General features: G+C 39.3%; 1 protein-coding gene across 1 annotated transcript in view; it reads left to right on the forward strand.

The window, feature by feature from the left end:
- Positions 1-17,912, forward strand: part of LOC127597872 (protein diaphanous homolog 1) — a gene marked incomplete at its 3' end in the record, with an annotated part of 31,939 nt that overhangs the window by 8,172 nt on the left and 5,855 nt on the right. Inside the window, exons 2-13 of the mRNA XM_052061261.1 lie at positions 6,597-6,623; positions 7,181-7,345; positions 7,549-7,650; positions 9,910-10,040; positions 10,163-10,246; positions 10,320-10,383; positions 10,969-11,108; positions 11,271-11,376; positions 11,496-11,606; positions 11,749-11,867; positions 13,853-13,969; positions 16,483-16,598. Of these exons, the coding sequence (XP_051917221.1) occupies positions 6,597-6,623; positions 7,181-7,345; positions 7,549-7,650; positions 9,910-10,040; positions 10,163-10,246; positions 10,320-10,383; positions 10,969-11,108; positions 11,271-11,376; positions 11,496-11,606; positions 11,749-11,867; positions 13,853-13,969; positions 16,483-16,598 (1,282 nt within the window). The remainder of the gene's footprint in view (positions 1-6,596; positions 6,624-7,180; positions 7,346-7,548; positions 7,651-9,909; positions 10,041-10,162; positions 10,247-10,319; positions 10,384-10,968; positions 11,109-11,270; positions 11,377-11,495; positions 11,607-11,748; positions 11,868-13,852; positions 13,970-16,482; positions 16,599-17,912) is intronic.

The following is a 17,912-nucleotide window of genomic DNA, read 5'->3' on the forward strand; positions in this document are numbered from 1 at the left end:
AGTAGAAAAACATGCAACTCAGCGCTGTCACTGATGTGAGTTTTTATGTCATCCTCAGATTTCGCTATAAGTAAAAATGTTTTTTTTTTCCTTTAAACTGCAACAGCAGTTATATTGACGTATAAAAAAGTTATTGGTATCAATTTAGAGAAGCAGGAAGCTATTTATCATATTGGTGGGGAAAAAAAATCTCGTTATCCTGCATCCCGACAATGATGATGACAAATAGCACCGAGTGTAATTTCTACCTGCACTTGAATTTTCCTCATTTGCCATTAACTGTAAGGTGTTTGTTTATATTTTAAAGCACATTTAGCGTGCTTTTCTGTTCAATTGTAATTTGGCGTTATGGTACTCAGGGGACACTCAGACTTGATTTAGTGTGCACGAAAAGAACTCCACTCTGTGTGTGCCACTCTATTGATTTTGGATCATCTGTCTTTGATATTCATCTGAAATTCGACAGCAAAGCAATGGATTATTGAACCAAAACCCCCGTGGCCACCTCACTTATGTGCTGCACTTCAAATATCGCTAATAAACACTCATAGTCATCCACTACCACCTCGGGGTTTTTTTTGGGCACTGAACTATTTTATCTGGGTGTTAAAATTGTCTCTTTCAGCCTTACTTGATCTCAACATAGGCAACGAAATGGCCTCTCAATGATTGCAATTATTTGGCCACACATTCAATGTTATCCAGACGGTTGACAGTTTCATCTGAGCTCATCCGCCTACTGGATCAACTTACACTGAATCTGTACTAGTGGACATTGTGCCACTTAGCTACAATAAACACAAAATGTATATGATCTTGGTATTATTTCTTATGATTTCCAAGGGAAATGGTTAATTGCAGAAGCATGCGTCATAAACCCATGTGGTTGTAGTGGTTATGAAAAGCATACACAAGTATGCAAATTGTGTTTTGTTCTCTGTAATGTAAAAGAAATGAGACCAAGAGAAATCATTTCACAAACTTTTCCACCATTAATGTGAAGTGATCCATAAGCTGTAACAACTCAATCTTTTACAGAGGAAAATTAAAAGAAGCAACTGAGGTAATGTGGTTGCACAAGTGTGTAAACCCGCTAATAATGATGTAGCTGTGTGCAGATTTAACCAATCACATTCAAACTCAAGTTAAATGAGTGTCCGCACACACATGCCCACATTCTAAAAGCGCCACTGCTCAACCCTAAATAAGTTGTTCTAGTAGGCTTTTCCTCTCATTTTTCTCGTCACATCTTTGTGTGTGTGTTTGTGTGTGTGTGTGTGTGTGTGTGTGCGTGCGTTAAGTATTTTTTGCAGGTCAAGTATCGAAGTCAAAATTCTGGTATCCTGGTGACACAAGTCGGTGCATTTTCCCCACTGTAAATTTGAAATTATGTCTTGTTTTTGATTATAGGGATTAAATTAACATTTGTCTTTTTAATTCAAAGTATCGAATCAACAAAGTCATTAACATATTAATTATTATTGCACACCTTGTATGTTCTAATAAGTCACATGGCCAAGGTGGCTCTACTTGTTGCTGTCCTGGCAAGTTGCGCATTCCGTCTGTTATACCTGCCACAATAGGAAAGTCTGACTTCAGTTAGGCATGCCTTTATTTGCAAGAAAAAGCAATACATACACGCAAACTGTACTGAGAGTATGCTTATTTATAGGCATATTAAAACCCCAGTACTTGTTCATGCTAGTAGTGTTAAGAATACTCTTGTGTGCATTGTGCATGTGGACCTGCAGGCATATGCGATATGAGGGCTCTGTCAGGAAGTTGTGCAAAAATAGCAAACAGGATACATTCTTATTCTTCCCCATTATTGAATACGCTTATCTCTCCCCACTTGCTCCCTTGTGCAAGGAGGTAGTAGCAGGCAGCTAATAAATATGCTTACACCGCGCTCTCAAAATCCTGGAGGTCAGAATTCTTTAGAGGTCTGGGTGATGTTAAAATCTCAGTGAAGTTTTATGACTTGACCCAGGACAGGTTTGGAACGTTCTGGATCACGTTCCTTAACCTTACACCATCACTTAATTTACATGCACTGCAATTAATTGAAACAAGACAATGGTTTTCTTTTTCAAAAAACATTAAAAATAATACAGACAATATTGAGGTTAGCATGTTGATTTGGCCCTCGTCAAGTGTTTCAGTTTCTCAGGTAACCCCTTTGCAAAATTAATTGCCCACCCCTTCAATAAATGTCTCACCAAATGCAAAAGGTTGGTCAGTGCAACAATGCAATGTTTATTGGTAACAGTTAGCAAGGTTGTCAGGCTTCTTGTTGAATGAATGAATGAATGACTGGTTTATTTCAGTTGTTTACACGGCACAAAAAAAGGAAATAAAAAGATCGTTCTAAACATCGAAACATCTGCAGTGTAATGCTGAGAGTGTGGCGATGTCTGTTGACTGTCAGAGCAGGGACTGAAGTGTTGTCGGACATCTTCAGCTGTCTTCAAGCTTGTGTTACTGACAGAATCACACAACCTATCTTTCACAAAGTCAGGGAGCGTAGTGATTTCTACCTGAAGTCAGCAGTGCTTTCCAAAGTGTGGTTTGGAGAAAATCCAAAGAAAGTATGCAAATGTTCACTCTTTTAGTAGACAAATTTTCACCTTCTGTTTATGTTGTTTGTTTATCTTAGATTATGTTCTTTTAATAATTTCAGTTAGGTGCTTTTTATTACTTTGTGTTTTCAATGTCTTCAACTTTTGTTTATAAATGCTTTTAAATGTTGTACTTTTAATTATGTAAAGCACATTGAGTTACCTTGTGTATGAAATGCGCTATAAACATAAAGCTGCCTTTCGTTTCCTGAAGGATGGATTAATATACATCAACATTTTTGAGGCGCATTTTTTTTTCTACAGAAAAAAAGCAGCTTTCTGTGTCAATTCCTACAGTTCAGTTTGGGTGTGGCTGCCTGAAACCGTTTCCCTTCATGTGACGTAATTCTGCTTACCACATTGCTATGGCAACATGGTAAGCAAAATCAACTCACAGCGTTAGCTGGATTTTACACTGAATCACCAACACCGTCTTATTCTCAACTGCCCTGCATCTCTGATTACAGCAGTAGATCTTCAGGACAAGATGACAATTTTGTGTTGCTAAAATTCAACCTCTGAAGACGTTTTTTTAAATTAGCCCCACCTCTTGGGTGTATCTTGGATATATGGCGGGCATACTTGAATGTTACTTGAAGCACTGTATTGTGTTTATCTTAATGCTCTGCACTTGACTGTATTCCTTGAAAAGTGGTTTTCCTACCAGATACAGTGCCCTCTGTAATTATTGTCATCCCTGGTGAACATGTTAAAATCAATTTTTGTTGCAGAAGCTTGCTCTCAGGTAGGACCCAGGTCGCTTGAGGATTTTGAGATATTGTGCAAATAGGAATGGTCGAAGATCACAATTTTGCAGGAGAAGATTAGGCGCTCTTTTGCTTAAAAGGGGTTTATACAAGATATTAACATTAGGTGTGTTAATAATTGTGTCACACATGATTTGATGTAAATGTATTAAATGTATTTTTTCCGCCTCTAAATAGATATGTAATCTTTTTTTACTTTGGTCCTCGATTATTATTTAAAAAAAATATATATATATACTGTGTATGTATGTATATATATATATATATATATATATGTATTAGAGCTGTCAAACGATTAAAATATTTAATCTAATTAAAAATGCAACCGTCATAATTAACTCAAATGGACTAAAAAATTAATCGTGATTACTCACACATTTTTTATCGTTTATGAATTTCCTGGGCGGCCCGGTAGTCCAGTGGTTAGCACGTCGGCTTCACAGTGCAGAGGTACCGGGTTCGATTCCAGCTCCGGCCTCCCTGTGTGGAGTTTGCATGTTCTCCCCGGGCCTGCGTGGGTTTTCTCTGCGTGCTCCGGTTTCCTCCCACATTCCAAAAACATGCATGGCAGGCAGATTGGACGCTCTAAATTGTCCCTAGGTGTGAGTGTGAGCGCGGATGGTTGTTCGTTTCTGAGTGCCCTGCGATTGGCTGGCAACCGATTCAGGGTGTTCCCCGCCTACTGCCCGTAGACAGTTGGGATAGGCTCCAGCACCCCCCGCGACCCTCGTGAGGATCAAGCGGCTCGGAAGATGAATGAATGAATGAATTTCCTTTTACATTTTTTGTCCTATTTCCCCCCATTTTAATGCTCTCATCAACATGGAATCATGAATCAGTTTTCTATGTGCCAAATGCAAATATTTACTGAAATAACAATTTCGATTTTCAATTTTACATGAACATTTTTCACTTGGAGCAGTTTTTCACACATAATCTCTCACACAATATTACTATCCATCAACAACAGTGAAAACAATGTTTTGTCACACAACAGCTGCTTTAACAGCTTTTTTAATAAAATCAAAACAGAGCAATATAACATTATAAAGTGCACATCTAAGGTAAACTAGTACACAAGTAGATATAGTAGATTTAAACCATGGTTGCATACTTCGTTTTTCTCAAGTTTACTTTGAACACAGCAGTCTGTTTCTGTATGTTTGTTGAAGAATAACGAGACACCGTACACCAGCGTTCATTATGTGCCGCTGTATTGCAAACTGCCCGCCGTACAAAAAAGCGCACGCACTTCCCCCGTGCTGCTGGGGCAAACCATTCTGAACAGTGTGGGTGGGGGGGGGGGGGTTCACTCCCCCTAACACAGTCAGGCTATGTTGATTGTGTTGGTCCATCTTGTGTGGAAGTCTCTCTACAGTTTTTGTGTAGACCTCATTTCGAATGACGACACTTGGTTCGATGACAACACTGGAGACGTTTTATTTTCGCGAGGTCGCTACTACTGTCAGACAAACACAGAGAAGCTCCACCCGCTCTTTTTACATAGACGCAGAACACTGTAACCTTCCACACAAAATAGTTCCAAATGAGTAACAATCGTGTCAGTGGCATACATCTTATACCTGTATGATACAGAGAGAGAGAGAGAGAGAGAGAGAGAAGAACAGATTACTTTGGTCTTGTCAGTGGAGCAATCGGGCAACTTTTTAAAAGTAAACTTTCCATTCATAAACTCTTTAAGTATCCGTTTTCGGTGTCTCATGCTGCCGTGGCTGGCAAAACAGACATGGGCGCGGACTTCTGCAGCGCGCTTGTTGTTTTGTTCTGGTGTATTTATAGAACAACGTAACATCCGCTTGTGACGTGAGCCGCGTTAATCTCGCGAGAAAAATTTTAATCCCGTTAAAATTCATTTAAATTAATGCCAATAAAAACTAAACTGACAGCTCTAATGTATAAATCCTCATCTCACCCCTCGGGTGGTGTCCGTCCCTCATTCAGCTCGGGTCCTCTACCAGAGGGTTCTGCGCAGTATCCTTGCTGTTCCCAGCACTGCACATTTCTGGACTGAGATGTCCGATGTTGTTCCCGGGATCTGTTGCAACCACTCATCTAGTTTGGGGTTCACTCCCCCAAGTGCTCCGACCACCACAGGCACGACTGTCACCTTCACCTTCCAGGCTCTCTCCAGCTCCTCTGAGCCCTTGGTATTTCTCGAGTTTCTCATGTTCCTTCTTCCTGATGTTTCCATCACTTGGGACCGCTACATCCACTACAACGGCTTTCCTCTGCCCTTTATCTATGATCACGATATCTAGTTGGTTCGCCATTATATATATATGAGAAGCTAAAGAATCCATTTAAATTGGGGTTGCCATTAATTATGGAAGGCAGTGTATTGAAATGGAGGTTATTTTTGCTGTTTGATTTTTTTTTCCATTTTATTTGAGTATTATTTTCCCTATTGTGCAGTCTGTATTTTTAAATGAACATAGAAAAAAAATCCCATAAAATTGCCTTTAATTTCATGTAATTTCAAGTAAAAATGCTCTAATGGGATAAACTAAATTTCCTGTATCCATATTTACATTTTTGACCATATCACACACTACGTAATAGGCTGTACAAATTCTTAGATGTTGTGTTTTACAACGTCAAGCTCTGTTTTATGTACTCGTACACGGTTTCGTGGACATTCTTTGATTTGGGTACATTTCCCAAACCAATTTTATTGATAATCGAAATGTCTTAATCATTCAGTCAAACTGGGGACAGATGAGGTCACGTCTTTCCACTTGGAGTGCGTTCTGGCCAATGAGGACTCAAGATGAAAATGTGTACGTGTAGCCTGACATCTTGTGGACATAATCAGCTATTACGCGCACATTCATAAAACACATAGCCCTACTTCTACTGTTAAGACACTTTGTAATCCAATTTATCTGCATAATTGCCGCTTTAATACTCTCTTTGCTGTGATATCAATTTATGACTTAATATTCATCAATGCTTTGATTAGAATTTAACACTTGTATAACATTGCCACAATGCCCCCACCTGTCCATCGGTGAATGCCTTAAATTATTGTCGAGTCTTTGCTTGTCAACACTTAATTCTGTCAAATTGGTTTTCTCCCTTCTCACACTCAAAATGCCTCCCTTGTTGTCATGGTTTCCTTCTGACATCAGTTTCATGTTATCCTTTTTTTATGACAATCGTTTCCTCCCTTTTGCTCATTCTTCATCCGTAGAAACTGAAACGTCTGATTCCAGATGAGGTAGGTTTTGTAACTGCCTGCCCCCAACACTAGTCTGCTTGCCTCATTCACCTTGTCATCTGTAAATCAACAAACTCACCTTGCCACTCTTTGTTTGTCACAATCTAATCCACCCTAACACACTTGTTCAAACGTATTTGTTGTTGAGTGCACTCAAGTTGGGTGTGCATGCTTTTGGAGATGCACCTTAACTTCTGCAAAGTTTATACAACTAATTTCCGATTTGGCAGTCAACATTGCATACACTGTGTGCACCCAAGGGAAATTAGTAGTTGTTTAATAACAATTCCTTTGCACCTGCATGTTCCGTCAACATGTTGACTTTGTTTGGCAGTTTGTTGTGATAAATATTTTAAATAATCCCTAATCAATACAAGAAGTTGCTGAAATGAGGTTTCCATTGATGTACAAAACATCCTAAAACACTTACTCTATGATTTTTCGGGTCATTTTCTGACTACGAATTGATTAGGGATTGCTTGCTGCCTGTTTCCTTTTTGTAGCTTTTCATTCTCAACTCCCCAGTCTAACTTATGCCATGTTGCCTGCAAATCTAGTTGGAACGTTTTACCAGCATGAGGATAAAGAAGGACAAGGAGAAGCTCAGCCATGTGACAGGTCACCGTCATTCTGCAGCCGCCAACTATGAAATCAACGCGCCCAGTGCCATGCTGCACGACCATACAGATGAATACGTCCTCGAACTTTTTGAACAGATGCTGGTGAGAAAGCCATTTCACTCTCCGTCTACTGTAGCAGCATATGGTGTTTCAGAGACGTGATCGCTATCGAATAAAGACCCTTCTATCTTTTAACACCTTTCATAGTAGTAAGTGAACCTGAATGTTTGAAAAGCAGATCGTGTTTGTTGCCTGCTCATGTTTATGGATTTTTCATCATAACCAATGTCATCAATTTTGTTTAGGTGGATATGAACCTGAATGAGGAGAAGCAGCAGCCTCTCAGGGAAAAAGACATCACAATTAAACGTGAAATGGTCTCTCAGTACCTGCACACCTCGAAAGCGGTCAGTAAATAAAAAATCCAGCCTATTAAGTGACTTGGGACCCCTTGAGCATTAAAATTCAACATAATTCGCCAAGTTTATCCTTTTATCTAATTTTGAGACATGATTTCCGTGATTAACTCGGATCTCTTGCCTTTGTTCAGCAGCTGTAAACAAGTCGACACTTACTTAGCAGCTACGCCAAGTAGTTCACACGACTACTCGTCCCGGTGCAGACGGACCACTATTATTATTTTGTCCTTCGTTATTTGTCCACTTGTTACCTAGTGACTTAGTAAGCACATTCTCCAAACTGTTTAGCTCCTATGTGGCTGTACAGATTTGGAAACTATGTTAAATTTAGTGGTCGTGTTGCTAGAATAGCTCAACTCACGTTTGACACGACCACAGTATATCTCTTATCCTCGTTTAGAACTATTTCTCTTTTAGTTGAAACAAGGCGCCTCCCTGCTGGTTGCATTTGGGATTGGCCATTTGGGAATGTGCATGGCTGGAAGTCACCCAACTTACGCTGAGTGATGACGGCTGTTTAAAATTAAAGAGATGTTCAAATTAAATTCATGACACATATGCTGTTGTTAGTTCTTTTTTGGACATATAAAATTGTTTTTAGACTTTTTAGCAGTCCAAAAAAAAAAACCCCTACACGAGAGCGATTACTTTGTGATTAGATGGTCGAGGAGGCAGAGACGTAATTTCCGCCTCCTGGTGCGAAGTCTTTCCCGTTTGACACGAGTCAAGGCTAAAAATAAGTGAGCTTTCAAGCTAACCTATACACTGTGGCAGCACTGAAGGACCCTGCAGTGAATGAGGTTGTGTTTTCTATGTCTTATTTGCGGCTCCTGTCAATTAAATCATTGCTAGATCACGCAAATTATGATACCACAGTCGATCACTGAACTTGCAAAGTCTAGCCCAATGCAGTCCTTAGTCGCCCTATTGAGGTCCCACTATATCGTAGCTTTTCAAATTGTGCATTTCTAATTTCATATTGTGGATTTTTCCTCATATTGCAAAGACTTATGGTGATCATTTTTCCACATGGACCAATGTTACTACTTAATATCGTCGCGCAGCAATAAGCGCCAGGCAGGACGAAAGCATGCATACAAGAGGTAGAATTTCCAAAGGGTGGAATCACTTCACACTTAAAAACAAAACAAAAAAAAGTAGAGTGCAACGTGTCTACTGTAAATCAGAACTGGCTTACACAACCGCACATCTCCACTAAACTAAACATTATTAGCTAATTTAATGGAGCCTGCCACCGCTAGTACTTGGAATTAATTGTCGTCCATCCAAAGGTGGTCAAGGATAGACACAGCCGCTGGTGCACTTAAATACATTAAATATAAATCAAATATAAAATGTAAATAAATTAAACATGAAACAAGTATGTTTATACACTAGCTGAGCTGATAACACCCGCTCCACTCTCCTTTAAAGTCACTCAGCTACGCAACAGGGTAGAACGTAAGGAAGGTCAGCAAGTGGGTAAAACTAATACCCCTCACCTCACATAAAATGTTTTGTGTTTATATTATGTCAAATCTATTTTTACACATTTAGTCTGTAACTGATGGCATGATTCAATATAATAATCGAATCTTAAAGTATTCAATTTCTGCAGCCCTAAGAAAAAGTGCATATTGTGTAGGAGCTCATTAGAATGTGGGGATGGTTATAAAGCTTTTAAATATATGTAAACAATAAAAGAAATATATGGTAGCTATTTCGCAGATTGCCCTGTGATTGGCTACTCGTTCAGGGTGTACCCCGCTTGCCGCCCGAAGATTTTTGGGAAATAGGCTCCAGCATACCAGCGACACTCATGAGGGGAACTGGTTCGGAAAATCGATGGATGGATGGCTGGCTGGCTGGATAATTCACCTTTTTTTTATCTGTTGTGGGAAGGTTCTCGAACATAACCCCTGAAATGAACAAGGTACTACTGGATAACCCCAGGCAAAAAATGCTACAGTGTTGGGATTCCAAACTTATACCCATGAAGTCAGAAATATATATGGGATGCAATTCTTTATTCATTTAACCATTATAGCTGTACAATATACTCCCCGCTGAGATCCAGAAGAACTTGCCGATCAAAATGGTGCTCAGCTAATCTTTTTAACACCATAAAGAATTTACATGTCCTTTATTGCTACAATTCAAATTTTTATGATTTATTTACTTAGGTCGAAAATCACAAAGTTGTACACACTGGTCTCACTGCTTGTTTTGGTGTTGTTGGTTCATCAGGGCCAAGATCAGAAAGAAAGCTCTAAGTCAGCCATGATGTATATACAAGAGTTGAGGTCAGACTACCGGGACTCACAGCTACTGAGCTGTCTGGAATCTCTACGGGTCTCGCTCAATAACAACCCTGTCAGGTGATGAACCCATTTATACTTTTTGTGTCGATAGCCATAGTCATTAAAATAAATAAAAAAAAACCCCACATCATATAAAACAAGAATACATTTTCCTAATCGAGTGGTTTTGTGTCTTGTAGTTGGGTGCAGAATTTCGGAGATGAAGGCCTGGCTCTTCTGTTGAACCTGCTCAGAAGACTGCAGGAAGAAAAAGACGAGTATCCGTAAGAAACTCAAACCACAGAGAGTGCAGTTGTTTATGCAAATGGTGTATTTATTAATATGTCATCCTCCTAGAATGATGGGAGTGAAATGTCAACATGAGATCATACGCTGTCTGAAAGCCTTCATGAACAACAAGGTAAGACCTCCTTATTACCTCCTTTAAAATACACAATCCTTGTCGTTGGGGGTGGCCTTGAAAAGCAAAGTTAATGTAGCAAAAGTTTGCATTTGCAAAGAAACATTATGGGACAAGGAACCGCTCTTGTCTCCCAGGTGTTGTTTGGTATTTGGCAATTATTCCACCAGAGGGTGGAATAATTGCCAAAGAGGGTGTAATAATTTATTCCAAAGGTAAAAACAAAGATTGGCTCAACATTGTAGTGCTGTGGTTCTCAAATCTCAAAAATACTTGACACTTGTGGTAACATCATGATAGATAGACCATCAAAAATGAAGCTGAGTTTTTTTTCCGTGTTATGTATTTATTGTTACACCATTTCAACATTTACATATCACGGCAGTGATAGCAGTACACTCTCTTTGACGATGCAATGTTTAATGAACAACCATGCCGTTTTTGGAGTTTCCTGAAAAATGATGATTTTGCAGGTATGAGGATTCACCAGCCATATGCAAATTTGTTGACTTCACGACTATTCAGCTATCCACTGTGTGATCATCTTAACCTCGCTAATCCCGTATGTTCTCTCCTTCCCTTTAGTACGGTTTAAAATCCATGCTGGAGTCGGATGAGGGAATTCCTCTGCTGGTCAGGGCCATTGACCCAAGGGTGCCTCATATGATGGTTGATGCTGTCAAGCTGCTCTCTGCCATCTCCATATTGGAACACTCAGACAATCTGTAAGACATTTGCATTGTTGGAAACGATTGGCTTTGTGATGTTCAGCTTGAATAGTTTGGAATCTTAAATTGCTTGCCAGCACAAAAATGTCACCTTTTCAAAACACTTGATGCATGTAATCACAGAAAACAACAAAGTGCTCAGTGCTTATTTTTCTGCAGTCATGAGCGTGTTCTAGAAGCCATCACAGAGGAGGCAGAGAAACGGGACATTGAAAGATTCCAGCCTCTCCTGGCTGGCATGAAAAGTTCCAGCATCACCCTGAAGGTAGAAAACGTACACAATGGATAGCAAATCTTGACACCATAATACACCTGCTGTGTTCTACTTTGTGTGTTTTTGAAATGGTTATCAATGGTTTATCTCACCATTTTTTTCCTTTTCAGGGTGGATGCATGCAGCTAATCAATGCATTGATCAGTCGGGGAGAGGAGTTGGACTTCAGGATCCATATTCGCTCTGAACTTCTAAGATTAGGACTGAGAGACTGCCTTAAGGTAGAGAAAATACAATACATTTTTAACATTCACATTTGCATGGCTTTACTGATGCTGCCCAAGTTAAAAGTTCATATGTTGTGGTAAACAAATGTTGAAATGTTGAAACTGATTGAGTTAACTTCCATTTCTGTCTTTACAGGAGGTGAGGACAATAGAAAACGAAGAGCTCAGGGTGCAACTGACAGTCTTTGATGAGCAGGCCGAAGATGACTCGGAGGACCTTAAATCGCGCCTCGATGACATCCGCATTGAGATGGAATATCCTTTTTGGTTGAAATGGTGTCAGACCTTACCAACAAAAGAAGATAATTTAATGCATGTGGTAATTATACTGTCCATAATGTTTTTTAGTTTGAAATTGTACAAAATCACTTTGCCTGCTCTCAAGATTACCTGTCTCTGAGTCATTTCAAATGAACACTGTGCTCAAAGATGCAGAGTAGGGCTGCCACAATTAGCCGACTAGTCACGACAACGTTAACGATGAATATTGTAGACGATAAATTTTAGTTGGCGAGTTGTTTATGTATTTATTTGTTTGCCACTTTGTTTTTCTGGCCAAACTGGCTCGTCTCCCGCTTCTCCCGCTGGCTGGATGCGTTTCTGTGATTCACATGTGCAGTGATGGTAATCTGGGTCATCTGTGATGTAAACGGAAGCATTGTGGACAATGCAATTTCATGACTTGGCCTATGTTAGCAGCAGAATCCGAAAGTTAGGGTGCACATCACACAAAGTACTTGATACGATGCAAACCTGCCTTTCATAGCAGCACGGCGGTGATGAACAAGCGTCTCAAAAGGAAGCACGTTCTGTCTGAAGCCTAATTTCATTTCTGAGATACAGACGGTCTTGATTGAAGGCTAACATTAACACACACAGGCCTACCGCATGTGTTTGATGAAACACGATGTCCTGTTGAATGCTAACATACTGCTGCATCTACTGTGGATTACGGAGGCATTAGTCAGTGATGCTCGATCATCTAAAATGGAAGCAAGCTTTGGCTGATGGCTGATTTCAGTTCTGACATGTGTCTGTAAGCTAACTGGAGTTAGCACACACATATGTGTGTGTTTGATGTAACGTCCGCCAACATTATTTTTGTGTCTACTATGGATTACAGAGGCATGTGTCAGTGAGCTCAGGTTTGTTAACAACCAAAACAAAGTTATTATATGCCAGTGGTTGCCATCAAAACAGGAAGTGAACACATGGTTGCATGTTGCATTCATGAGCTGCGAAATCAGACCACTGTGACCATGACATATTTTCCACAGGCCCTCAACGGCAACACATAACAATAAAACGCAAAATTGAGTTCATTACAATATTCTAATTTGTAGTAATTAACAAAAAAAAAAGTTCCTCCTCATTCAGATTTTTTCCTCCCAGGTGCTTCGCACATTTTGATTGTGTAGATCAATCTACTATTCTAAATTACCGGTATGCGTACGTGCGAAGGAAAAGAAAACGTTTTGACAAAGTAAATAAAAACAAAAGTCAAAACCAACGCAAGTGTTTATATTAGTTTTCTGAAGAACAGCACATTTCAAGTATTTCTTTTGGTATTTTTGGATAGTTTCATAGTATCAGTGCCACTCTGCATAGTTTATATTTACAGAAAAAAAAAAATTAAGGCCACAGTATCGCCTTCAGTTTAAGTTGATTCATCATTTCTGAACATGTTAGGAACGCTGCTGCAAGCAGCAAAGTTTAAGCAAAATAAATTGTACATGGATTAAAGAATTCAGTGTGTGTCACATCATTTTGTCCACAAAAATATTTCAAATTCTGTGCCATTATATCAGTATTGTTGAATAGGCTTTTGACACATTTTCTCAAAAAATTCCGGAGTTTAAAGGGCTTTTTATACAACTTGCAGTTACAGTTTTCAACACCAGGTGTCTCAAAAGTCCACATTATAGTCGCAATGAAATCTGCCCCCCCCCCCCCCCCCCCACCGCCCCCCAAATTTTAGTTGTTCCTTATTGGACTGAATACCTGAATTGGAAATTAACCTTAAATCCTGCTGTATATTTTATGTTACACACCATAAACAGACAACCACATATGGTATATAAATGTAAACGCAATGGAGAGTCTAAATATTTTTGGGATGACAGATTGGACAAATGCTTGTGTTTACTTATCATAGCAATTTGGGTGCAAATAGATCCACTTGCAAATTGAGCGCCTCACGTGACTATATGGACATTTTGCCTTAACTGAATTTGTTTTACTGATGTGAGGGAAGTGTTTGACATTCTGGTCAACACGGTGAAGGACTCCAAAGCTGAAAGCAACTTCCTCTCCCTGATGCAGCACCTCCTGCTGATCCGCAATGATTATTTGGCCAGGTAGTGCGCACGTATACACACACTTCACAATCAGCGTATCAATGCATTTTTTTCTTGAAGGAAACATCTGCATATCAAAGCTGTGATTTAGTGTTTGTATTTTTTATAATACTATACAGTACAACCTGATTTACATAGCGCTTTCACAACAGCTGCAACTGTAACAAAGCGCTTAACAAAACAGTTAACATGAAGTAAAATAATAAACAACACAAAATAATAAACACAATACATAACATAAAACACGGACAGTTGTGCAATCCTAACCACTTTTCACGGTTTTTAAGCAAGAGTCTGAGTTTTGAAATTTTATTTTGAGTAAGTAGCTCTTACTTATTAATTTATTAATTACAGTTCCTATCAAGAGGTCCAGTATGAATCTTTGAATCGTGTTATGTGGTATTGATCTGAGTTTGGTTGCTGTGAAAAGCAGAAAGAACCACCAGATAATAATCGATGCATCTCCCAACCACCTGTGGCTACATATTTTTGTGTTATATTGCTGTTCTTTAACTCGGGATCCGTCTTTCTTTTTTATTTTTTTGCTTTTGTTATTCAAAATGGCAACCGGACCAATTCTTTTTTTTAATTCATTTTTAAATAAATTGAAACAATTTCCCATGAGTTTCACATATTTGTTAGTAGTTTACAAGTGTTCATGACATTATTTTTTAAAATGCTGCATGAATTACATACACGAATCAGACAACACTCATGTGGGTAAAAGGGGCAGTAAGCCGCAAGTTTGCAATATTCTATTCTTCTTCCAAAATAGTATAAAATCTTTATACCCTTCACTGGCTCATCAAAATGAATGCAATAAAATAGCTATGAAAGTTTTCAGTGTGTTAATAATGATGAGAATTCAAAGAGTAAATAGTTTGATGGCTTGCAGTTCAGTGACTCATTCCACATTCATTCATACATATTAAATATATTTATACAAACTTATTGGCAATGACACGCTGTCTCTCTCTCTCGCTCACACTTGTAAATGTCTGAAATTACATACCAGTTCGATTTTAATAGAAATGAGTTCCCATCAACCCTTATCTCCAGCAAAAGGCTAATTCATCTCTCTGTTTCTTTTGGAGCCGTAGCTATACAAATGTAGAGGAAAGCAAGATATCATTATTGATTGACACAGCGGATGGAGCTTTATATTACGTTGTGTGGTGCATCTGTGAACATATGTTAGCATGAATGGAAGAACTATATTGTTCTCTAGCAACACCAAAAACGACCATGGACACAAAGTTAGGCAGCTCTTCACATTTTTACATTCAACTATGTTGTTGTGCGGGATGATGGTTGACTGGTTAGTGTGTTCACCACAAAAGTGCAGAGGTTCAGGTTTGATTCCCTTCCTCGTCAACCAGTCACCATACCTTCCTGTCTGGAGTTTGCATGTTTCCCCGTGCCTGTGTGAGTTTTCTCCAGGTTCTCCGGTTTCCTCTCACATTCCGAAAACATGCACGGTAGGTTCATTGAACACTCGGATTGTGCATGGGTGGCAAACAGTTCAGGGTCTATCCCGCCAACTGCCCAAAAACGGCTTGAATAGGCTCCAGCACATCCACAACCCTATTGAGGATAAAGCAGTTCAGATAATGGAAGGATTGACAATGTTGTGTTCATTTAATGTTTTTTTTATTGTTATTTACCAACACGGACAATGAAATACTGTAATTCAAATCGTTACATCCAGGTGGCTCAGTGGAATGTAATACTGTACAGGTAGATTAAGATATGATTTTCAAAAGATTGGGATTAAGGCACGGGTGAGGCAGGCCGTAGTGTGAGTTTGTGGGAAACATAATTACTTACATTGATGAAAACAGTGCAGGTAAAGTGAAAGTACACTTTAAGGCGGTACCTTGGGGAAGAATGCAGGTACAGATGTCATCTGAGTGTGATTCTGATTCCAACTACGGTTTTCAAAAAAATGACACTAGGTGTCTCTCTCGCTCCACGCTTAAATTTTTGTTTAGCTGAAAACACACACATACACACACACTTCTGTTGAAGTCTGGTGATTGAGTGGAGAATATGCCTTGCAAAAACATGGTAAAGAAAGGTAAGCAATGTAGGCAGAAGGAGTAAATAACCTGCATGTAAGGTGGTCAAGGAATAAGACCCTTCTAAAATGTTTTGAGGTTGAGCTGAGTTGATGAGTCACAGTGCCATGCTTCTGTATCAACACACACACACACACACACACACACAGTCAAAAAGTAAAAAAAAAGAAAGTGAAACTGACATGTCGTAGCACACTTCAAATCCCGGTAGAAGACAAAAATAAAAGACACAGTATACGCCTTTGTACTTGCTCCTACCACCATTGTGTGTAAACTAGGCCATCGTGGGTTTATGAAAACCATAAATTGCATTAATTGTCATGAGACATAGCAAACTCATACCCCGCTTCTAGACACTTGTCTGCCCCTCCCATGTTAGTGTCTTTCTGTTTCTCCTAATTGTTTATTTGTCAATCTGTCACTCTTTTCCCTCAGGCCTCAGTACTACAAGTTAATAGATGAGTGTATTGCTCAGATCGTGCTTCACAGGAATGGAGCAGACCCGGACTTTAAGTGCCGCAACATCAGGCTCAACATTGAAGGCTTAATTGGTGAGTTGTGAGAAAATGCGCCACAAAACATGTGCTTCTCTCAACGACATTTATTTGGGATATTATTTTGATGGTGATGAAACATTTTTGCATTAATCACTTGCATTGTCATATGTGAAAGAAATTAAAATGTGCAGCAACCTCATCCATGTTGAATGCAAGGCTGATTTGCTCAAGACAACCTTTGTGTCTCTGAATGAAACATTTAGCAACTCGGGCATACCACAGGGTTGCGCCCTACAGAATGTAATCGCGGCCTGTACCACTCATTCAGTGTAACTCCATACACATAAGACAAAACAATATAGAATAACATTGAGTGGCACATACTTTTTGATGTCTGTTCGGGAAACTGCCAAGCTGATTCATGTTTGTCATTTCCTCTTTACTAATTCAGCACAGTCAATAATATGGTGCGGTGTCAAAATTATACATTGAAATATTTAAACTACAAATCATAATTGTCCTCTTGAGGCACTTTGGTGCACTGCAGCCTGATCCAGCTCACTTTGAGAGGCGGGTAATATCCGGAAATGGTTGCCAGCCAATTGCACTTCACCTATAGAGTAACAGCCAATCACATCCACGCATATGGACAATTTTATATTTTCTGTTACGCTAACAGATATGTTTTTGGAGTGCGCAATGAATTCACAGTTTCCGGAGAAAACACACACACACACACACAAGCACAGGCAGAGCATATGAACTCACTCGCTGGACAGCCAAAACCTCAGGACTGTGAAGCACCCATGCTAACCCAAATATACTGCGCTCCTCATTTTTATAATTGCCCATATTTAACTAAAAACACGGGAGTGTCATAGCAGCATTGAATGAGTGTGTAATTGGCATATTTATTAAATTAGAAGTTATAAATGAAAAAAAAATCATTTCCCTAAATCCGAACTGGGTCATAGGTAGAATATATCTGAGTTTTTTGCAACCTCAGTCTGAATGGACAGTCGCAATAAAACATAAACTATAAAGTGGACGTTAGTGGTGATCGAAGTAATTCAGCCATGCAGACGGTTCATTTATTATACGTGGCAATGATGTAATGTCATCTTTACTACATATCTTCATGAAATGAGTTAGAAAAGCCTTTGGTCTTTCCACCTTAAATATTTCCACCTCCTCCCACATCCCTCCTCTGTCGATATGAAATGATGGAAAGATTAGAATCTACACATTGGACCATATTTACTTCCATAAACACTACGTTGTGAGTAATGTCAACACTGCCTCTATGCATGCAGGTCACGTTGGGGGCACATTTGACTCACACAACAGACAGACAGACTTTATCATATG

Source organism: Hippocampus zosterae, chromosome 1, assembly GCF_025434085.1.
Source record: "Hippocampus zosterae strain Florida chromosome 1, ASM2543408v3, whole genome shotgun sequence".
NCBI classification, from domain to species: Eukaryota; Metazoa; Chordata; class Actinopteri; order Syngnathiformes; family Syngnathidae; genus Hippocampus; species Hippocampus zosterae.